Consider the following 24,815-nt stretch of genomic DNA (forward strand, 5'->3'; position numbering starts at 1 on the left):
GTTTGGTATTCTATCAAAGAACGGGGTTAAAATATTACGTGCCCTACAAATGTTTCCTTTAGGTTGCTTGTTTGCTAGAATTATTATTGAAAGTGTTCAAGAACTACTGTCTAAGCTGAAAGCTCTGCTGGTTTCGTAGGAGGATTCCAAAGGAGGGATTATTTATCGTAATAAGTCCACCTACATCAATGCAGAAACCCATTCCCATTGCGGGAAAAGTCCGTACAAACACATGCTTTATCTAACGGAAACTGACTCACATATGTCTCGCCTGTACAGTCTCACTCTATCACATTATGTGTTTCGATTCGTCATCAACCGTGTTTCTTGGGTGGTAGCAGAAAAGCGATCATTATCTATCATCGTGCCATGAATTACCCGATGGTTTTAAACGATACCATCGATTTAATCACTTTTTCCGAGTTTCTTTTTCGCTACCCCGCTCCGATCGTCTAACTATCAGATCATTATCACTGTTTGGCTCCGTTTCATCTGAAACATCCTCTTCATTGGAGTAATCCATTGCCATTTTCAGATCTTCGCTTGTTACAATGTCCTTGCGACCACCTGATGAACAAGATGAATTGCGTGACAGCGAGCAACGTCGCTTGACATTGACCGGATGTAGACTTATATGCACTTGAGGTACGTCCTCTATTTGTTGTTGGATTCCATTGCATCCAACTTGGATGTAGAAGCCTCTTTTGAAAGCTGCTCTGGGCTGCTATGGATGCATACGCGCAACGAGCTGTCAGTATCACAGGGTGCTGAAATCGATTGAGGAATTAAGTTGCGGAGCGGTGTTCGTGTTTTACGTGGCTGACCGCGATCAGTTTTATAAAACTTGAATGAAATTTTCGATGAATGTGGCGCGTTTGCATCATCACGAGCGGATTGTTGCGAATCTTGAGTCTGGTAATCTTTGCTGCCACGGTTGTTACTATGAGGATACGGATGATAATGGTCTGGAGGATTCATACCGCGACAAGATCCGGTTGAATGGTTACCCTTGTATTTTTTTAGTGTTGCTGGTAGACTTTTGGAACCGTTTGTCTCAGCGGCGTAAGACTAAACGACAGGGAAAACATGTAATTGTATTGTCTGCCAATTCGATATATCCCATCATAGTCATACTCACATCACTGTCCACATCGTCTGTAATAGCACAGGTATCATTGTTTTTCTGTTTCCTGTTTAACGCTGCTGCAAGACAGCCTACACAAATGTCGCCGTCCTGCGGTATCATCTCATCATGATTTTGTTGGCTATCACGCTTAATTCGTGCTTGAGCCGAACGTCGACCAGGCGATGACTGTTCTTGTTCGGAATCTGAATCAGAAGAACTGCGTGATATCTGATAAAAAGAAAGGAGTAATATTATCAACAATACAGCCACAGCAGTGTCGGGTGTTTCCACAATTTACGTTACCTGATTTTCATTCGAGGCTCTTATTTGAGGTAAAGGACTGACACTGTTACGTCTTTGATATCCTCCATCCGTGCTGCTTCTGTCGTCAATAAGATCTCCTTCTTCCATGTCCATGTCTAGTTGAAGAATACTTTCTTGACTACCCGTAAACTAAGAAAACAAATGGTAAATCACGAAGCGGTCTTATTGTATTTTACACATTACGTGAAGCCGTGAAGCTTATTTGTATTAACCAGAAATGGTATACATTTCACAATTTATAATACGAAGCCATCAAGAAAATACTTTAATAAATGATATCTAACAACATATAACTAGTATAAATTTTAATTAAAAAGTTGGCGAATTCAATGAAATGTTTGCTGGCTTTTTGATTACTTCAAATAGTATTGAAACGTGTCTACACCACGACAATAGTCACGATTGAAAGTAAGAAAATTAATGCGATTACTTTGCTTGATGAATTAAAAAAATAATAATATTTATTCGAGCTTATTGTAAACTACTGCAATAATGTATCGTTATTTAAATTATACGAAGCAATAACTACTGAAATGTTCACCCAACCCAAAATATTAAGAGAAAAATAGCGAAGAAAAATAATGTATCGAATTTAATAAATATTATACCTAGCAGAAAAATTATAACAAAAAAGAAATAATGAATAAAACCATATTGCTTTTTATTTTCTATACAGTTTTCGTAAGTGCATAAGTGCTTATCCGTTGCTAAAAGCTCATTCGTTCTATTGCTCATTTATAAGCGCCATTTGAGCAAACTACGTAATAGACCATGGATTTTAAAAATGAGAAAATAATTTCTTTTCTATCATGAAATCTATATGTTGAAGGGATGATCATTTTCAATATTTTCGATAATATTGTTGCATACTCAAGATGGTGATACATGTGATCGGCAGCAAGCATATCTTATATCCTGCAGCTGTCGGGGCATTTGGGCCATTTTTAGTATTAAAAGAGCTCGCAAAATTATTCAAACTGGTGCAAAAATCTATGATATTTCGCATATGCCCAAACGTTCGTGTATTACCCTAATGCTGTACCCTTGTAATATGGTGGGATAGCGAAGAAATAAGGATATCCTTTGATTGTCCTGCTACTTTAATCTGTCCGTCCCACTCTCTCGTTCTCCTTTTCTATCTTTACGTCTTCTTTTCTTTCTCTTTCTTTCAGCTCTATTTATCCTTATCTTTTTTCTATAAACTGTTCATTTCCTTTTTGTATTTCTTTCTCTCTTTTATTTTTCTTTCTATCTCTTAGTCTGTATCTCATCACCATTTCAGCTGCGCCTGTTTAACTCTACAGCTAAGACGGGATCAATAGTAATTAGTAATAGTAGCATCGTGTCAAATAACAGCGCTGACCGAAGCTGAATGAGTTCGATTACGATAGTGACAAAATTATCATATTTATGTCTCAAGTTTGTATCACAGAATCTTACACGGTTATAGTGCTAAACAATTAAGTTTTAATACGCGATTACGACGGGTCGCTGGTCTATTTTAGGCATCGAATTAATTCCACTCGGGGTATGTTACAGTGTTAATGGTCTGATCATTAGATTGTGTATCAATCATTTAAGTTTATCCAGTTAATCAAATAACTGAAGAAACTAGTGAACACACAATAATTCCAGACTACGTGGACTCTAATGTCAGACGAGCCGGCTCGCATGGCACAGTTTAGGATTACCTTCTTCATCGTTAACTATCGTCAAGCATTGTTTCAGGACTATTACTAAATAGTATATGTTATTAAGATGCTTTTACACATCTGTTATTTTTCTGCTTATAAGATGGCTGTCGCTGTTACTTTCGTTACTGTCGTTGCTGATTGTATTACCGTTATCACAATTACTATTGTCCCTGTCGTTACTACTAGCACTAGCGCTACTACAATTTACAACGTCATGCGTTGAAAGATCGCATAATACACCCATCCTACTGTTGCTGCCACCGCCACTCGCACCGCTACTGCCCGTAACAGTATCACCACGACCTGTTGGACTCTCGTTATCATCGATGTTGATAATGATTGTTACGATATCAGTAAGCTGACCAACGGAAGTGCCACCATTGCGACCGGCAACGTAATCATTACCAAAGAGCGTCGTTGGAATGCTCCCATCCACTGTGGCAGACGTAGCTGGACCCATATCTGCCCCAGTGGACCAGGAAACTCTTCTCGATGATTCTTCAGTCGATGCAATTGAGGAGGTAGTGATGGTAGACGTATTAGAGGGCGGTGGCGGTGGGGCAACATTTAGATATTCTGCGATCGCTGAATTGATTTGAGAAGATGAGGAAGAACCCACCACAAAGCCATAATGCTTCAGAATGTCCATTTTGCACATTGGGCAGGTACGATGCTCAAGTAGCCATGGATCTATGCAGACCTTATGGAACTCGTGCCTGGATGAACGGGAAAGAGTAGATTATATTAAATGTAGTGTAATTTTTCGTTTATCAATAGTACATACTTGCACGGCAGAACACGTATAACATCAGTTACTTTATACGGTTCGATGCAGATGGCACAGCAATCATTATCGATTTCCTGAAAAACGAAATATTCGATATCAGTTACCCATTACTAATTTTTATCAAAATTTGCAATATTCCTTGGAAATTAGCCCATTTCAAATCACAAATTAAAAAAATAACATACCTTGTCATCTGATTTAATACTCTTGGTAGGGATTTTTGCTATAATCCGCTTTGCGACACTGCAGAGTCGTTTCTGCGTAATAAATAATAAATTATCGTACGACATGTATCAATTTTGCAATTATATTGGCAAGAAAAGTTTTAAATAAATTGTTGGGCATGTTACTTACTGATTGTTTGTCTTTGGTTTGCAAATACCGGAACCGTTGCACATAGTAAAATACTAACCAAACCAGGGAAATTATCATTAGTACAATGAATGAAATTGAAACAAACAGCACAGACGTTCTGCAAGTAATGACACGAAAAGCATATCAACACATGTCAAATTATTTTGAAAGCACTACATACCGATTAATGTTTCCTAGGTTGCGGAACTGACGAGATCCTTCAATTATGCGCATTTGCACAACGGATCTATGAACTTCCAAAATTTCAATAAGCTCACGCCCCATTGCATTGGTGGTGAAGACTGCAGTAATGTTTCCTGCATCAATGTAAATAAACAATAAGAATATGAAATATTGAAATATATGAACTTTCGAAGCTACCGGTAGAAATAATCGTGGTAAAAATAAAACCATTATTTAAGTAAATTCACTCTACCGGAACAACGAAGTAATACAAAAATGATCGTCTTTAATAGTAATTTATAATAAGCATGTATTTGACTTTTTTTATTTTAACGTTCGTATCGGATTCCAACACAGTGTAATATTTGTTTAATGACGAAACATGGCTATTCTTATGAAACCGGTCTGGGATCAGACAGTAGATCAACATATCATTGTTTTGCGTTAAATCAATTCAGTTTAACTCATAACCATGCTTTCTTACCACATGGTAACATGCACCATGCAGAAACACAAAGTAACACTGAGAACTCGATGCCATGGGCATAACCATACTTCGAGGTTTTATTCCATTCAGAGGTCGCTCGTCGTCACAAATGAAAGAGATTCAAGGGTTTCTACTCTTTATTGTACTTGTCGTATCGTACGCTTTCATGAGGTACAGACGACAGACAAACTAACGATAAAACGATAAAGTTAATTCTTATTTTCTTTTTTCAATGTCCTGTCAGACAAAACCTTCCAATGTAACTTAATTCGTGATCTTCAACACCAGCGGGTTGATTAAATGTATCTCCGACATTTTATTTTATTTTCATAAATACAGTCGAACATGGTTATGCGTGGTACCAGGTTTCTTCGGTTATAATATGCGGGTTGACTAACCCGCGTTTAATAACCTCTCTAACGATTGGGCTATTTAGATTTATTTCAGTTTGTCTATAAGACTAGATCATATATATTTTAATCGACGTTTGACTGTATATAACAATAAGCAAGTTTTTCTCCGATAGTGTTGAAAACACATTAATTGTGTATTATCATTAGGTGTATAATAATACAGTTAGAAATTAGCAAACAAGAAAATTGTGAAACGTCACTTCATTTTTTAATCAAACAGTGTTTATGTATGCTATCACACGTTTCATTTTCTGCTTATTTACAGAAACAACCGTAATCAGTCAAAACTGAGCTGGGTTATCGTAAACTTATCGTTTTACACATAGTAGGATAAGAAAAACTTATTTTTGAGCACCCGGTCCAAACAAGGTGTAAGCATATGGCAGAGATTTTAATTTACTACTAAATTGATAAATTTTCATTTCACGAATATTTTCCCAATAATCCTCCGAGTGAATGGTTTCGCAAAAATATTGTTCATAATTTGTTTTATTCTATTTAATGTAGGGAAAACTAATGTTCACTAATACACCAACTAGGATTAAGATTACTACTTACGCTCTTTATCGTTGATCTTCATTTTTTCCAACTTTGTATCATTCTTATCATTATAGATAATGATCCCTGCAGCACCGCGCTCGTATGCATGTTTAACCTTGTCTTCGAAATTACAACTACCACGACGTACTAGTGCAATCCAGGGTGCATCGCGCTCCGGAATTGTTCCACCGAGCGTACCGGACCATTGCTTCGAACATCCGGTATGGTCTGAATGGTTAGCACTGTTGCTGATGTGCACCAATAGTCCACTTCGATTCAAAACTCGTCCTTCACCATACTTTGCGCTTTCGCTGCCGAACTCTATCAAGTGCCCATCCGGCCCTGTAAAGCTATAGTTTAGATAGGCCAGCGTGGAGCTCTCAATGGCCATTCGATCTTCTGCCGGCAAAGCAAACGATGAAACTCCATTACTGAACTCGGTTGGCTGTGACAGAGAAGCTATATCGTGGCTCGGAGATGAATTTGCCGCGACTAAAGAGGCGCCCACCAGGAGCGACAGAAAATTGTTCATGTTCACCTGGTGGCTTAACGCAGACATCATGTTAACTATTTCAATATTTGCACCCACTAACTAGTGATCAACTTGTTTCGTAAATGTCGTACGTATATTATTGCAAGATCATTGGCACTGGCATTGGATATACGGGCAAAGAGCGGCAAAACTAAGACGTAACTAAGCTCACACTAACCGACACCTTTGTTCCACTTTTTTCATTTTCCTTAGCACGATTTCACTTCACAACACTGCTTTTCCATTGAAGGTTCGATTGGCAAAGTAAGATCAGGTTCACTGTACAAGATGTTATACTACATAAAACCTTAATGTCTTTATAACATAATCATCACTTCAAATCGTTGCTAGAAGAGTAACAACGCGCTACCGAGGCCACACGATATCTTACTCTTCACTTTCGGCGACCTAATCGATATAGCACCAAAGAGTAAACAAACATCCAGCTCACGTTCTGAATGGTCCGATCACTTGAACAACAATGCACAAATGCAGCAGTAATGCACTAGTCAGTCTAACCGTTCTCGTATCAGTGTGTGGGTTTGTATGTTTTCAACTTTACCACCCGCGAAGGTTGGACTCTACAAACTGCGATCGTACTGTGTTCTAACGTAGTTTTGAGTTCGTTTTACCCTTGCACGCTGCAGTACTGCTAGGAATAAAAAACAAGAATGAACTATTATATGCAGCTACATACGATTACTATAATTTGGAATTATAGTAGTTGGGTTCCTGATCGTTGAATAAGTTGCGCTTTCTCCCAAACTCTTATTCAATGGCATTCAAAATGAAAAGACCTTCGCATTAGTATCCTTGACTTGTACGATATTTAAAGTCAACTAGCATTCTTTCGGCTTCCTTTAGTTGTTTCTAGTATGCATCTGGATACCTCGTTACGCCGTGTTGTCAGTTGTGCAACACTCTTATAAGATCCCTGTTGAAAAATGAAGAGCAGAAAGAATAGCACGATTATACTTCAGACTTATAGCAAATACTCGACAGGTGAGTTGAAGGAAAATCCGCAACATATATGTTACATACAAGAAAATCTCAGTGTAATGCAATTACACATTTAGAATATTTCGGTTTTCTTATATTTCTTATATTTCATAATTGCAACAAAAAAATGATAACAAAGGAATTAACAAATATTTACCTAAAATACAACATCGAAATCAATGTTAAAGTTATATTTCACTTATTGTACACTATTACAAAACAGCAATAGAAGGCCATACGAACATTGATATCGGTGAGCGGGTTCAAATTCAATGTGTTAAAATTGTACGGTTCGCTTGTATCATTGACCTTACGGTTTACTCTACACTTCCTTTCATGTGCCGTGTAGTATCCGTTCGTTTGAAAGCAAATTTCTACAGCACATTTGGTTGAAAACCAAACTATAACCTTCATTTCTTTATCTTTCATTATGTTATATATATATACTATATATAGCATAGATTATTATACATATTGATATATATATATATATTAAAAATTATTATATAGTATCACAATAGTAGACAAAACGTTCACAAACAAACGTTCAGTCAAACTAAACTACGATGATCCTCCTGTAATATGTTACAACCTCTGCAACGATGCAGCAAATGACCCCAATAATTCTTCTTCTTCCAAGTTTAGGCGGATCAACGTCCTACGGAGACAAGTCGGTATTCGGGTTCGGGTAGTAAGTCACGCATTCGGGTAGTCAGTCCTTGCTACGGGGCAATGGTCCATACGAGTCTTGAACCACGACGTGCATTTTGTTAAGTCGTTCCTAAGAGTTGACAAATGTACCACGTGTCCGAACCCTATACAATAAATGATTAACCGAAGATGAGTTAACACTTTTTTGTAAAATTGAATCTAAAAAAACAGTTAATCTAAATATTGATCATTGCAATTCATTTTTTTCCATCGGTACTTGTGGAGGTGCGACTAATTTAATACTAAACTAACTTAATGAAAGTGGTCGCAAACAACAACAGTTGTATCCGCGTAGTCAAGTAGCATCATCTAGGTACAGCTAATGCATCTTATTGAATGTATGTGTTCAAATGTGTGAGTGCTATTCGATAGTAATCATTATTGCAAGTCTAGTTCAAGTCACTCGCGCTCTATATAACCGGTTATACGATTATAGCACTCCTGTAGGATCAAACAAAGGAGGGGGAACATATCGAGATGAACCCTTCGAGATCTGCGTAAACGTAAGAATGCGTGCGTCGTTATTTTACAATTTGCTTCATCTTACTCAGACAGTGGATCCCCACACACGTACACCGCTTTACAATCCCTGCAGTTCACGGTGGGATGGTATAGAGCGTGTCGTATAGTGTAGTCGATACAACCTGCTTGGCTTCCTCCTCCACTATCGTCAGGTTCCAACACTTCCGACCGGGGAAGGTGGGTCATTGAATGCGCGAAGGTTAGCGTGAGTTTATATTTATGTTTTCTAGGAGAATACATCGACATGAACGGCAGTAGCGCAATTTACTTCGCCAACCGTAGATCTAGCGACTCGCGACAAACAACGAACGCCACACCAACCTTCGCACACCGAGACGCCACCGGCCTGAGATATAACAAAGCCATAAGGGTTTCTTTTCGTCATCTGTCGTCAACGAACAGACAAGCAGTATGACGCTGCTGATACGAGTTGCTCTCAATATTATTTGTCGATTGCTTGCTCCACGAGTTTAGTACGGTACTGATATGGACTGTTTCTCTTATCATTGCGCTTATATGTTGGTATAGGTTGCTAAGCTGGAGAAAAAATTGGCCACCAAACACCATCCTCTTGAGCCTTTGCTATCTCATATAATCATAAAATTACTTGCTTAATAGCCCTATACATGTGATGAACTTAGAAGAGATCTACTATACATCCCTCGGGTTTTCATCTTCATCTGTATGAATTGGTAACACATGATGTTTTTAGAAACTTGTAACATATTTAGTATATATATAAACAGTGTCTGTTTGATAACAGCGACATAACCAAACCAATCAATATATAAATTATAAATAAATTAAGGCAGCCAACTTCCATGGGTAGGGGGGATATGAGCATCACACAAATCTTTAATCGACAATCATTGACTTGATTTTCTCATAACAAATACTCCCGAAAGAGGAGCCTGCAGTTAACTGATTTAATTTTTACTGTATTGTTCTTCTATCCACAAAAGGTAGGCAAGAAAAATCTCTGAGATGTGCTTCCGGGCTGTATTTAAATACTGTGATTAATTATTCTGCATCGGCGACAGAGCTGCTAGCAAATCGAGTGGTTTGATGGTGGAAACCTGCGGGAAATAACAAATATGCACGCTCCGCTAAGTCAGTCGAGAATGAATTATTCAGCAGCTGATGCGTGATGCGGGAGGCTTTCAAATAGCGTATCTGACGTGTATTTCGCGTTGTCAATTATTGCGTCGAATATTTCAAGAATAGCATGATCGAACTCCTTCTTTCAATTTATACTTTTTATGAACTATCCCGTGTTGCAGTACAGATACAAACAGACAAATTATGTATTTCACCTCCAACCATGAGCTAATAAATGCAAACTTTTAGCAAACAAATTTTGTTAACATTCCTAACATCTGGGATTACACTTAACCCACCCCCGTACACCCACAATAAATTACAAAATAAAACACGAGCACGCACTACCGATTACCATCAAACAATTAATACTATATTTAACATAGGTACAACGGCGACAAACACAGTACAGTGAGGACAAACACGGTACAGTGATGACAAAAATCTATTTAATGGGAAATAAAAACTACAAAACAAATGTTAAATTGTTATACGCTTTTAAAATACTACTGCCCACGCACACATACTCAAATATAACGGCTGTAGAGTAGCTAAGCAATGTAGTGCGTAGCGGCGTATTGGGGAATAATCCATCCGCGATCACTAATTTGCTAAGATTCATAGATGGTACCAGTACAAATGCACAGAAATGAACGTCACAAATAGCTGATTACTGCATCTACTTCACGCGATCATGCTAACGTAATTAGCAGGCCTAACCGTACTAGGCGTGGAACATCCGCGATTCAAACTTCATGCGTTTACTAACGCGATTGGGTGCAAAAACACACGCATCCGACTATTCAGGTTTACTGATTAATTTCATTTGAATATTTTTTCTCTCAATGCCCTGTGTAAAACGATGAAATGTAGCAGACAAGCAATTCCTTTATTTACCCCAGGCTGTAGTGTAACACAGGTCTCTGATTCCATGCATACCCTGCTTCAAACAAAACATATTTTTCGATTAACTCTATCCCTATTTTTAAACAATCTATCCATTTTCTTCGGTAAAAGTGCCATTTATATTTCCATACTGGCTTTTACATGGGTACAAAGAACAGTTGATTCCAAGCAGCAGTGAGTATACAATATTTATCTTCTCCTTAGTATACGATACTTCTCGCAAAACTAAAAAAACTTAGATAAAGCCATTTAAAAAAAATATAGTAAAAAAATGGTTTTTTTTGGAAGATAACCTTTAAAGATATTTCATCACTTATGTATAGATAATTAATGCAAACTCCTGAATAAAATAAATGAATATATATATATATATATATATATATATATATATATATATATATATATATATATATATATATATATATATATATATATATATATATATATATATATATATATATATATATATATATATATATATACATGATTTGCTTAATATTCTGCTATATTCTTACTTACTCTTATTCACTCTTTATAAAAAGCGTTTAAACATGATTAAAAACACATTTCTAATAATGATTATGATTATTAGTTTCTTCAAATTGAATTGATTTATAAAGCCTAATTAAAATTAAATGTTTCATTACCTCATTAAGCAGAATAGGCCAAAGGGATCAACATCAAGAGATCACTTTTTTATAAACGGAAAAAACAGTACAACAGTTGTTATAACAACAACAAAACTACGTAAGATCGTACTCTCCGCTAAAATCCAATATATCTGAATGAGAGAATACCAACCTGCAACAATGATAAACAAAGAACATTCGGTGCTTTGTCTGAGCTTGATCGTGCATTCGGGTTCCACGCTATCCGCACTCTTGATACACGTGAAGATGGGGCATACACGCGTGTCCTTCTTGAGCGCACGCGAAGATCAATACCTCCGCTATGATAAACCATCACGTTCTTGGTGTCTATTGTTTGTTGAAGAAGTTTAATGTTAATACTATTCTGCATTTCTATTGGCGCAGTTGCCCTGTTCACGTGACCGGAATGGTAGAATTCACAAATAATCTGTAACAACACCTTCCAACTAGTCAACAACAAACCTGCCTTGGGCCATGTGCGACTGCCACAGAGGCAAGCGGTTTCTATTTATGTTGTCCGCTAGCATACGACTGAACTATTGGCTGAGCGGCGTGGCTATAAGGTTTGTCAAATGTGACTGTCCAAAGCACATGTTGGTATAGGATTAAAGACCTCTCACGCCTGTTCGTTTTCCTTATTGCACTAATGAATGATGCACGTTGTAGTTCGAATCATGCGACCTCGAACTTTACTCTTCTTATTCGCCAATTTTGCCGGCCCATGCAGTCTATACTCCGGAAACCATACTAGGTATAGCCGTTTCACACCCACACACAATCAGATTCTTTTTCTTACTGTCTTATCGTTTACTGGACTGCGATTCATGTAAATGATCTTTAATGCGTTTAAAGGCAGCGTTGGCCTTAAGTGAGTTATATTAACAGTTTAGTTAGCCCTGTGAGTCGATTAAAGCATATTTTGCAATGTCGTTGTATTTTTAGGTCAAAGAAAAGTTTGTTTTCTTTGGCTTGCAAATTCACGATAATTATACATTAAACAAGACAACACTAAATTGTTTGTCTATACTTGCAAAACAAGTGAAACAAGAAATCCCAGTGTGGGAAACAGGCATACACATTTATAATTGCCTCGCACCTGAACCACAACAAACAAACAAATATTTTTTGGATTGCCCCCAGAGACAGATTACTCCGAAAAGCATTGTTGGGGGTAATCCCCACATCGCTCACAAAGGCAACCAGTTATGACGTAAAGGAATAGAACAACATATCCCAGGCAGGAAGAGCTAGCCGTAAACATTCTCCTGACTGCAGCATCAGCAGTAGAATCTCTCAGGATTGAACCAAAATATGAGCAACACCCGAACGCGAGCATCAGCAGGCGAAACCGTTCTCCGATACTTTTTTTCTGTTTGACCCACTTTGAGCTATCTTTTTGGGGATTTTGTCGTGGGCGGAAAAAGACGGAACAAATTGTAGTTCCGTCACTTTTACAGCACCAGTATGGGAAAGTATCAGCTTCAAACAAACATCTGCTTTACTTATTCTTTCCCTACATTCTGTACTGCAACCTCACCAGACGAGTCGCGACACATTGTTTGATACACACACAACGAAAACGAAAAAAAAACAGCAAATTGCAATTGTACGGAGATCACCATTAGTCATTGAATTGATACGATGGCAAAACGAACCCCGTTATTCTAATCTTTTCAGTCTTGTTGCGCTGAAATGAGAAGCAAGAATTATGTAAATACATATACATGTGTGCGTCTTACCTGTGCTGTCTTGGTCGATCTTGTCGAGGCCAGCTGGATTCGAGAAGCTAGGCTACCACCTTCCGGGTGTTTCTTCTGGGTTGTTTTCGGCGCAGCCGGTTTACTTATTCGCCGAGCAAACAGCACACGACAATATTCACCGAAAGTGCGCTATATTTTTAGCCCAATAACCACACAAAGAAATCGCGAAACTAGCTTGTCGGAAGGAAGAGGCAGCACGAAAAGAAACCTCCACCAGGGAGACTCTCTGTCAAGGAGGATGCCCCACTTTATCGACAACAGCGTATACAATTAATACACTTTGAAGATTGAGAAACAAACCACAATTTTCTGTAGCGTTCCTTTTTTTTCTCACGCTCTTAAATCACTGTAAAACCAAAGTACGAAACAATATTTCCCCTGTTACCTACTTGACAAAGATGTGTAACGTAATCACTATTTTGCTTGGTGAATTTCAGAAATTGTTATTTTCCCATTCACCAACTCAACATACACTGCACTCGCGTCGTTTCCGATTGAAAGGTGTAGCAAAAATGTTGATGTTTTCTTGCTGTTGCAGTCCTTAGCTTGTCAATTTGATTGCGAAAAAGAAAAGATTGTTAAAATTTGGCCACCCAACAAATCCGTTGTGTCTACGGCAAGCCCCGTACAACATGGCGAGGGGTTTTGACGTTCTAGTATCGCTGCATCTCGCTCATTTTCTCTACCTTTCCTTTACTTGCCGACAGCGCTCGTATCAAAGTACCCGCTGGGCAAAGCGACGGAAGAAATCATTGCCATTCGCGCATTTTCTCAGGCCTTCTTTTCTCCCCTTAACGGCAAATTTGTCAAGAAGTTCGTCAAGCTACCCGTCCACTGTCCTTCTTCCTACCCAAGGTAGATTAATGAGATTAGGTGGTGGATAAAGGCCTTTGGGGGGTCGCCTTTACGTATAGTTGAGGGACTTTACGTCATTTAAAACCCGTTAACCAATGGTCTCCGCACACAAAGCTTAGCAAATAGAACATATTTGTAGGTTAATACGTACATTTTTGTATGTTTATTGATTTTATCGAAAAAATTAGGTATATGAGATATATAAAAGATTTGATGATTTGTTTCGTCACGAAATTTAAAATCATGTGAGTAATAGTTCTAATTTCACTTCAATTGTCCATGTGTCTTGTAGATAATGAAGAATAAGTGATAAAACAGGAAAATAAATTATTTCTTTGATTTTATCATCAAATATGACGAAAACACAAAGAATTTCCCTATACAAAACGAAGTAAGAGGTGACGCTCACATGTTATACTCACGTTACGCTCACGTTATGCTCATAGGTGACGATTGCTCACTATAGAATCTTCATATACGAAAAAGTTCCTCACTGTAGAACGGCAAGGTTATTAGACTCTATACAGGTTATGACAAAAGCCTGTTTTGGCCGATTTTCAATAAAAAAATGAATGAAAAAATTTTGACAGACAAATTGGAATGGTTTGTTTACAATTGGACTGGTTTGTTTACAATTCGACTGATTGCAACTGGATTGCAATCGTGCAATAGTACGATGTTTTAGGTTGAATTGTTCCATTATTGTAAATATAATTTTAATTATGTACTTTCTACTGGACTTGTGTAGAAAGTGGAGAAGGGATTCCGCTATGAATATTCGTGTGTTATCGTAATACAGGGTTTTCGAGGATTATATAGACATGTTCAGCGAGTTGTAGATTCGTTCACCGCGCGGCTACATGAGGTGAAATATACAGCGAAATGAACTATTTGACAGGTGAAATATCTGACGGATAAAGCATCACAGCAACCAGCTGATGTGCAATGTAAACAATAACGTGCACAAAATCGTAATTAAATCCATTAAATAGCTTCAATATAGAGTACTTCGTTAATTTTCAGTCAACAGTTAATAATTTCTTCCAATTAGGGAATGTTCTGCTTGAGAAGATATTATTTTAAATAGAATTTCGAAAGCGGATGTTGTGTCTCCCCCAACCCTTTAGCTATACCTGTCAGATATTTCACCTGTCAAATAGTTCATTTCGCTGTATATTTCACCTCATGTAGCCGCGCGGTCAGGCATATAATAGACTCTTTCAGCGAGATATAGAATTGTTCGGAAGTAGGCGTAGACATTTTCGGTTATACTGTAGAGCTGTCACTTTCGTACCCCTTGGACTGCAAGTTGGATCATTCTCATCAGGAGGTAAACAAACTTTTTTCGAAAAAATAAGCTTTTTTCAACTAATTTATGTATTAAACAGCTTGGGTAATGATTATTAACTACTTTTAGGACTTTAAAGAATGAAAAATTGAACCCTGCGGCACAGTGTGTAAACAAAACAAATGACAGCTCTACAGAATCGCTGAACATGTCTACGCCTACTTCCGAACAATTCTATATCTCGCTGAAAGAGTCTATTATATGCCTGAACGAATCTACAACTCGCTGAACATGTCTATATAATCCTCGAAAACCCTGTAAGACCCAACATGTACGAGTTGAAAAATCGTTACGTCGGAAAACGATCTCAGGACATTAACTTAAGTTTGCTGCAAAATCATGTGTGTATAAGCAATAAGGGAGAGCCGATAAAGAAGCGGATGAAGTAGCTAGATAGTGAGCATATGCTGGACGGAAAATGTATGCAGCGGCTGGACATAAAAAAAAATCATATCGAACGACACGTTTCTAACCATAGATTAACATTAAACCAGTCTCTAACAGCATGTGGTAATTTGATTCATATTTTGGTGAAATGAAAAAGAAATAATTTTATTTTTTGATTTCTCGTAGAATTTCATCACACGAGATTCTTTCCGTCCAAGAACAGTCCTGTGATCTAGTGATGGGCGTTTCGGAGCGCACCAACGGCTCCGGACTAACGGGTCCGGAGCCAGCTACGCTCCGACGGCTCCGTAGCCAGGTCCGCTCCAAGGCTCCGCAGCCGGTTCCGGACTAACAGCTCTGCACTCACGGCTCCATTCCAACAACTGCGGAGCCGGCTTCGAGTCCACTGTTCCAGAGCCGTCGACGAATCAACGGCTCCGAACCAACGGCTCCGAACTAACGGTTCAATAGAGACAGCATTGCATGCTAACCTAATAAAAAAACGAATATATCTTCTCGTGGAAGCTAACACACGATGTGATTGCAGTATTGACATGTATGACGTTATAATATTTTTCATGTTTGATAGAGGCAGATAAACCCTATCCACATTATTTCACTTTTCATACAAATTATATGATAAAGAGAAGGAGAAAGAGATGAATATGAGGGTCACCGAGAAGAGCACTTGTGAAGGAAGAGTAGTGGTTGAGCCGGGGAGTAAATGTTGAACGGTCCTGTTGTAACAATTATAATTAGGAAATAAACTATAAGTATATTTGTGCTTATGCATAGTTGTTATTTAAGTTATTGTCCGCGGTTCCATGTCGGTTCGTTGCAGTCGTCATGTTCGAGACGATCGTCTATGCTGCCACTGTTGCCGTTCCAGTTCAAAGAAAACAAATATTCATTCCGTTCTGGCTGCAGCCTTATTCCTGTGGGGGACGATAATTCATGTCACCTTGGGTGTAGCTTAAGCAGTGTTTTAGTAAGGACGAGGCCATACCACACAAGCTTCTACTTTATCATCATCTCAGCACCGCAATTTCGAAGGAGGGATACGCATCATCATAGCTGCCGCAAGTTCGTCAGCGCCGTCGCGGTCCTAGTTCGGGTCAAGTGCAATAGCTGAACGAAAGTGATGCTGGTAGCATTTTTTGCACCACATCATCACAGGTTCCCTGACCAACATCGTCAAAAGGGTGGTATATAAAAGGTATCCATAATGGTGACCCTCTCAAACGCTCTGTCGTAACCTGTATAGAGTCTAATAACCTTGGTAGAACGGTGTTGCTGACCAACTATGGGTGCTTGAGGATTTTTAATTCTTTGCGGTTTTCCCTTTTTCAAGGCAACAAGCAATGGTAGAGTGATTGATTCATTCTTCTTCTTCTTCTTTGGCTCAACAACCGATGCCGGTCAAGGCCTGCCAACCCACTTGTGGGGTTGGCTTTCAGTGACTTATTGATTTCCCCCCATAGCAGGATAGTCAGTCCTACGTATGGCGGCACGGTCTATTTGGGGCTTGAACCCATGACGGGCATGTTGTTAAGTCGTACGAGTTGACGACTGTACCATGAGACCGGCTAGATTGATGCCGGGATTGATTGATTCATTAAGGTTTTCAAATTGAAAGAATGTAAACGAAGTAGCTGTGTAATCGAAGTAGACTTTAATATATGTAGGAACCATCTATTCGTTTAGTAAGTCTCAAATCATCCATTGACGAGAACGGTCGCATAAAAGAGAAACTTGTTAAATAAATAAAAAAAACTTCCAAGTGTTGTGGGCAGCCGTGCCGACCCCTGGACTTGCCGTGGCAGTTGCGCTGCCACCGGTCAACGTCCAGGAGGACGACAGTGTACACGCACACTGTCGCACACACTAAGCAGCGCAAGGCCGAGCGTCGCACGATCAGAGTGTGTTGGCGAGCTGATCGAGAAGAAGCTCTCGCCCAAGCGAGTCAACACGCTCGAAAGTAGCAAGGAAAGTAGAAATGAAGTAGCCTTCTACTTCCCGTTCTACTTTTGTTGCTTAAAATCAGAAGAATGTAGAACATCTGGGTTCCAGGAAAGAGCAAAAAATGAGTTCTCTCGTGTACACCCCACACACACGCACGCGACGACTCACTCTCACGCGTACTCTTGTTCTACGCCCCTCCTCCTTCTCACTCGCCCCACAGATCTATTTTTAGAACATCATTCACTTCCATCGACGGCGGTCGATGTGACGATGTGTGTCGTCGCGTGTGTGTTGTCGATTTGGTCAGAAAAACTTTTTTCTTCAGACCAAATATCTCTGACTTGGAGCGTCGGCGTTCCGATTGAACCATCGCGACTTTGATCAGTGCGCGTGGTTAAAACGACCTTTTGTATTATGTTGTATGTAGCGTGCGCGCCAAAATTGTAAGAGTGCGCGGAGAGTGAATGTGGTTTTTTGGGGGTGGGGGAATGAGATACAGAGACAAATTTCGCTACACATTAACACATACATTCTCACTGCACGGGTTGAACTGCGAATACTCAGTTCTGAGAGAATATAGTCGAGCGCTCGCGCATGAGTGCAAGCAAGCGCGGAATAGAGGATAGAGGGAGACAAACGATTATTTTGCTCCAAGCTTTCTACTTTTGTCCCGTTGGGCGGCAGGGGCGCTCGGTGCGGTTGGTGCGCGGCCACCACAATTGTATGTTTTAAATTGTTGTACGTTTTTATTATTATTTATTATGTAATGTTTTAATATGTGTGAATAAAATAATAAGTGCAAAGAGCAGTTTACAACACCAAGGTATTTCAAAGAACAGAGTTCCTTTAGGTTATGGGCTCCTCAGTAAAGGAAGGTGCTGGCATTCCCCAGCTGAATGGATCGAACTACGGAAAATGGCGTTTTCGAGTTCGTTTGTTCTTGGAAGCTTCGGAAGTTTGGGAGGCGCTCGAATAAGACGTGCCTGAGGCGGTCGGAGAACCGCGGAACAAGTTTTTGCGAATGGATAGGAAGGCAAAATCCTTGCTGGTTGGATTTGTTGGAAACGATTGTCTAGCCATAGTCGAAGAAAAGGGAACAGAAATGTGGAAAGCCCTTGAAGACACTTTTGCGAAGAAGTCGGGGGTAAGCCAGACGATCTTGCGCAAACGTTTGGCCACGTTACGTATGAAGGAAGGATCGTCAATGCAAAACCATCTTGCCGAATTCGACGACCTGGTGCGTCAGTTGAAAACTGCAGGTGCAAAAATGGAAACAAGCGATTTGGTCTCTCAACTCTTCATAACGTTGCCGAGCAGTTATGATCCATTAGTGACAGCTCTAGAAAACATGGACGATAAAGATCTCTCCCTAGAAATTGTCGGACGATAAAGATCTCTCCCTAGAACAGCGGTTGTTAGGTGAAGAATTGAAGAGAACAGATCGAGCAGACTACTGTGGCGAAGAAAAATCAACAGCTTTTGTCGGTGGAAGTTTTCACAACAAAAAGTTCAAAGGGAAATGCAATCGTTGCGGAAAAGTAGGCCACGTTCAAAAGGATTGTCGATCCAAAATGCAAGACAGAAACGCCAACTCTGTCGTGGCAGAAAAAACTGTGAGTTTTATGGTAATCGCAGCTTCAAATCGGGAAAAAAGAGCTCGCAGTAGACTCTTTCATCGTTGATTCTGGATGCAGTGACCACTTGATCAACAACAGAAAATATTTGAAGGATATAAGGAAACTTAACGAACCGTTCGTCGTGGACATTGCCAAAGACGGTGTAACTTTGGTAGGCGAATACGAAGGTAGCGTTACAGGAAAAACCAAAGAAGGCGTTACGGTGGAAATCAAGAACGTAATTTACCTACCGGAGTTGAGAAGCAACCTACTTTCTGTCAAGAAAATGTCGGAAGCTGGAATTGATGTTCTCTTCATTCGCGAAAATGGCTGTGAGAAGGCTATAATGCAACACAAGAAGGAAGTGATTGCTGTGGCTCATATGCGGCGAAACCTTTACGAGTTGCAACTAGAGCTGGAGACGACTGGATCATCTGCAAGTATGTGTATATCTGAGGTGAGTACACTATGGCACCGTCGTCTTGGACATGCAACTCAACACTCTATGGATTCTTTAGTGTGGCATAATATGGCAGTTGGTTTAGATCCAAAGCCTAAGCAGGTTGGTTTTTGCGACACGTGCGTTCTCGGGAAACTTTGTAGAGAACCGTTTGATGGCAACCGAGTACGAGCCACGCGCCCACTAGAGAGGATACATTCAGATGTGTGTGGTCCTATTGATCCTGTTGCATGGAACGGATCCAAATATTTTGTTAGCTTCATAGATGATTTCACGCATTTTGCGGTAGTTTATCCAATTACAAGAAAGTCTGAGGTATTTGAGCGATTCTAAGAGTATGAAGCAATGGCAACAACTCACTTCGAGAGAAAAATAAGCAAAATAACCGTAGATCAGGGCCGTGAATATTGTTCCAGTGAGCAGCTAACATATTAAAAGCAAAAAGGAATTCAATTGCAGTGTACGGTAGCCTACTCTCCACAACAGAATGGTGTTGCAGAACGTTTTAACAGAACGTTGGTTGAGAAGGTCAGAACCATGCTTATAAGCATTATAATGATTCTAACATGCCAAAGCGAATGTGGTCAGAGGCGGTGTTGACGGCTACATAATTGATAAACCGCAGCCGAACAAGGGCGTTAGAAGGCTATATGAATGACCTTCTGAATGTTCCCAAGTAGCACAATCCTGTTAAGAAACCGTTAAAAGTATGCCTAAAAGTATTACTTTTAGCTTTCCATACAGCAGTAATTTCAGGGCTTAAAACACTGCGTAACGCTTTCCTGGCTTCGTTGAAAATTAAAATTTTTCCGATATTTTTAACGAAAAATATCAAACTCAACGAAAAAATCGACAGAGATGGCTGTATTGCTCTGTCTCATTCTATATGCATATTCTAAATCTTCGTTAAGTTACAACAGAAGGTGTTGATATTTCATGGAATAAATGCATAAATTCACCACAAATACTTTTATTCGACATTTCATCGTTTAGTCACTGCATATTGTCACTGTATCACATAAGTTTCTTTCATTCCATGGGTTTCTTCCATTAAATCAGCATGGAGGTCAGCTGCAGCCGTGGACGAGAAACATGATGTCCAAACGCTATCCAAATCAAATATGCTGCGGAATATAAAACTTCTGTAGCTCATGTGAAGATAATGGTAATATCGATACACTGACCTGTTATAAAATCATGATGACACACAAATTAAACAATAGCTGATAGAAATTGTAGCAGACGTTTGGTTTTGTTGCCATCTAAACACAAGCTACACACACGATGCTTGACGAACTTTTTGACATAACAAATGGAGGCGGCATGTACGTGAGCATGTACAGTACAGGTGTCCCCCGAGATACGACTGTATTTGGGACCGAAAAAAAGGCCCAACGCAAGGCGTAAGTCGAAAAGGTCGTATGTCGAATATCTGTCAATTTTAAGTTTATAACCGAAGTTGAAGAGTCGAAATCTATCATATCGTGTTTTTATTTGAAACAATGTTCGATAATGTATTAATTTACACAAAAAATCGTTTACACGATATAGATATACAATAACGGGAAGTAGTGGAATCTTTGGAAATGTGTGTGTAACGGTTATCAGCTCAGAAATTCAAAAATATACATCAATTTCTTCTCGATGACAAATTTTGACTGTCAAAATCAAAATCGTCGTATCTGCGAATCGTCGTAACTCGAGGGAGTCGTAACTCGGGGGACGCCTGTATGTCTCAAAAATTATCGTCATCAAGAGCATATTATTTTGCCCAAGAAAATATACATTTTTATGAAAAATTTTCTCATTTGCAAATATTGCACACCCTTTATCAAACTCTTCACATGTATTATTTGAAAATATGAAATATTATTTTTTTATTTTTAAATCCTTTTTTTATTATCACTGCAGATTCAAATAGAGGAATAAAAGAAAACACATAGTTTTTCAAACAGTTATGTTATGTAATAATACGCATTATTACATAAATAAGAATGAAAAATGATTTTCCGAATATTGAATAAATTGGAAATGGTGTAGATAAAATTAGAAAAACACTGTGTGTTATATTAACCCGAATCGAAAAAAACGAGTATAACGGAATACGTCGTTATGATGTAACGCTGGCAAATGTCATATTCCCTTAAGAAACTCTATTTGATTTTAAAGGCTTTAAAAAACTGTTAATAATCAAATAGTGTTTCTTAAGGCTACTTGGGGAAACCACACCGCATGATGATTTTTATGAAAATAACGAGGAATATCGCGATGCAATATGCGGTGATGAATCTCGCGAAACTGGCGAAAGCGAACACTCAATAGCAACACGACATAGTGAACGAGAACGAAGGCTCCCGAGAAAATTTCGAGATTATTTCACTGGCTTTAGTGCAACAGCTGGTAGAAGTAGACTGTTGTCAACTGAACCACCATGTACGTACAGCGAAATCGTGGATCGGGAAGATTGTACATTATGGATGGAAGCTATTGAGGATGAATTGTTGTTGATGAAAACAAACGATGTTTGGGTATTAGTGAAGCGACCGACGTCGTGTAGACCATTGAAATCCAAGTGGGTATTTCGTGTAAAGGAGGATGAGAATGGTAATCCAGTGAAGTATAAAGCCCGACTAGTAGTGAAGGGGTTTCTGCAGAAGCCTGGAATGGATTATCACGAAACATACGCGCCGGTGGCAAAACTAACAACAATTCGAACAGTACTGGCCGTTGGTATCCAAAAGGGATGTTATTTTCATCAAATGGATGTCAAAACAGCATTCCTTCACGGCGAGCTTCAAGAAGAAATTTATATGGAAGTTCCACATGGCGTAGAAGCTGCTCCGGGTATGGTGTGCCGTTTGAAAAAATCGTTATATGGGCTAAAGCAATCTCCCCGTAGCTGGAATGAAAAATTCAATGACGCACTGTTGCAGCTAGAATTTGTTCGTTCCAAGCATGACTACTGCCTTTACACTTGGCTCAACAAAGAAGGTAACGATTTCATATTTATTGTACTATATGTCGATGATTTGATAATAGCAGGCACAAACAAAAATACCATCATGGAGCTGAAATTCAAATTATTGGAAATATTCGAGATGAAGGATTGTGGAACTTTAAAATATTTTTTGGGAATCAAGATCGACTACGATAAAAATGCAGGAATTATGCAGTTGTCACAAGTTGCCAATATCGATCGACTTCTTGAAAAATTTGGAATGGCAGATTGTAATTCTTCAAGAACACCTATGGAGAAAGGCATGAAACTTGGAACAGAAGATGCCGGTATAACAGAACTTTACAAGGAGCTTTTGGGAAGTCTCATGTACGTTATGATGTCCACTCGTCCGGATATCTGTTATCCTGTTGGATATATGGGTCGTTTTCAACAGAATTCTGGACACCAACACTGGATCGCGCTAAAGCGAATTGTACGGTATCTCAAAGGAACAAAGAATTTGGTACTGCTTTGAAAAGGAACGAACAAATCGAACAACTCGTTGGATTTGCACATGCAGACTGGGCAGCCGATACTGTTGATCGAAAATCAGTTAGTGGCTACATATTCAAGGTTTATGGAAATATAGTTTCATGGTCAAGCAAAAAACAAACAACTGTAGCCACATCATCTAGTGAAGCTGAATACGTCGCTTTAAGTGCTACTACGGCTGATATACCATATAGCTATGGTTGAAGGGACTTTTGGAGGATCTTGGACTAAGATTTACAAAACCTGTCCCAATATTTGAAGATAACAAATACCATTTTGTGCGGGACCATATTGTAAAAGAAAACATAATCGTTGAACCTATTTCAACTTTGAATCAACTAGCAGATATTTTTACTAAAGCTTTAGAAGCTGATCGATTCGAAGTCCTCAGGAAGAAACTTGGAGTGAACGATCGAGAGGGGGTGTAAATGAAGCAGCCGTGTAATCGAAGTAGATTTTAATATATGTAGGAACGATCGATTCATTTAGTAAGTCTCAAATCATCCATTGACGAGAACGGTCGCATAAAAGAGAAACATGTTGAATAAAAAAAAACTTCCAAGGTATTCAAAGAACAGAGTTCCTTTAAAGAAATTATTATTTTCTTCTACCGGCGCGTTGAAAGTGTATAAACAATCATCACAATATACCCAGTGATTCTAAATAATTCTATGGTAGACATTCTACCCCGTTCCTTCCTTTTGATCATGCGTAGCAGTGTTGTGTGCTTCAAAACTTTTAAATAAAAAGTAAGACAAGTATGTACTTCTATCATCCAAGTAAAGTCAAAGGATTGCATAATCGTATGCTATGAACATGGAACATTTGCAATTTTCATTATACAGGCGGTCCCCGAGATACACGGTACCTCTTATACGCGGATTCGGAGATACGCGTTTTTCTAAATTTGACAATTCTTTGAGCAAATTGTACTGATTTGACAAATCAATTGTAAATTGCCAAATAATTTCCGTGTTGATTGAATGTTAAAAACAATTTAAAATGGTTTAAAACTGTTATATTCAGTCACAACCATATCGAATAATTCATAAAGTGACTAAAACCGCCCCTACTTGCAAAATTACATGAAAATTAGTGATATTTTAGCTGGAAATCACGAGATTCGACTTACGCGGTATTTTGCGGCCGTTTTCGATCCCTATTAACCGTGTATCTCGGGGACCGCCTGTAGATTAAAGAGACTCAAAAATACGGGTACAATGCATTTAGTGAATCCATCAGAGCTGCAAAACCAGATTTAAATGTATATCTTTAAATATGCAAATAACGGGGTTATATTTCCCATGGATTGAGGCTCGATGGGTGGATGAGGCTTTGTACGATTTGGGTTAAACAGTTGAGAAAAAAAACAAAATTTGTATACAGTCTGCTCCCGAGTTACGCGGTTTCTGCGTTCCCGACGAATCCGCGTAACTCGAATATTCGCGTAAGTCGAATTTCACGTTTTTAACTAAAATACTATTGATTACTGGGAGTTTTTGATCTAATTTAGTACTTTTATACACTTCATCATTAATTTGATATGATTCGAGCAGAAAAGTCTAATATTTCTGGCTTTTAAGTGGTTTCAATTTGTAAGCAAAAATGCAA

General features: G+C 38.8%; 1 protein-coding gene and 1 long non-coding RNA gene across 2 annotated transcripts; both read right to left on the reverse strand.

Moving 5' to 3' along the window:
- Nucleotides 1–654: 654 nt before the first annotated feature.
- Nucleotides 655–13,299, reverse strand: LOC121602409 (protein goliath-like). Its single transcript, XM_041931178.1, has 11 exons — nucleotides 13,066–13,299; nucleotides 7,330–7,374; nucleotides 5,927–7,089; nucleotides 4,467–4,602; nucleotides 4,286–4,403; nucleotides 4,117–4,188; nucleotides 3,929–4,005; nucleotides 3,764–3,860; nucleotides 1,430–1,579; nucleotides 1,139–1,354; nucleotides 655–1,068 (listed from the first exon to the last, which is right to left on the reverse strand). The coding sequence occupies exons 3-11, from the start codon at nucleotides 6,468–6,470 to the stop codon at nucleotides 655–657; spliced, it is 1,824 nt and encodes a 607-aa protein (XP_041787112.1). The 5' UTR covers nucleotides 6,471–7,089; nucleotides 7,330–7,374; nucleotides 13,066–13,299.
- Nucleotides 13,300–16,431: 3,132 nt separating this feature from the next.
- On the reverse strand, nucleotides 16,432–16,791 carry LOC121602408. The gene is made up of 2 exons (XR_006006380.1): nucleotides 16,683–16,791; nucleotides 16,432–16,611 (listed from the first exon to the last, which is right to left on the reverse strand). It is a non-coding gene; the product is annotated as an uncharacterized LOC121602408 (long non-coding RNA).
- Nucleotides 16,792–24,815: the final 8,024 nt, after the last annotated feature.

Source organism: Anopheles merus, unplaced genomic scaffold, assembly GCF_017562075.2.
Source record: "Anopheles merus strain MAF unplaced genomic scaffold, AmerM5.1 LNR4000441, whole genome shotgun sequence".
Lineage (NCBI taxonomy): Eukaryota > Metazoa > Arthropoda > Insecta > Diptera > Culicidae > Anopheles > Anopheles merus.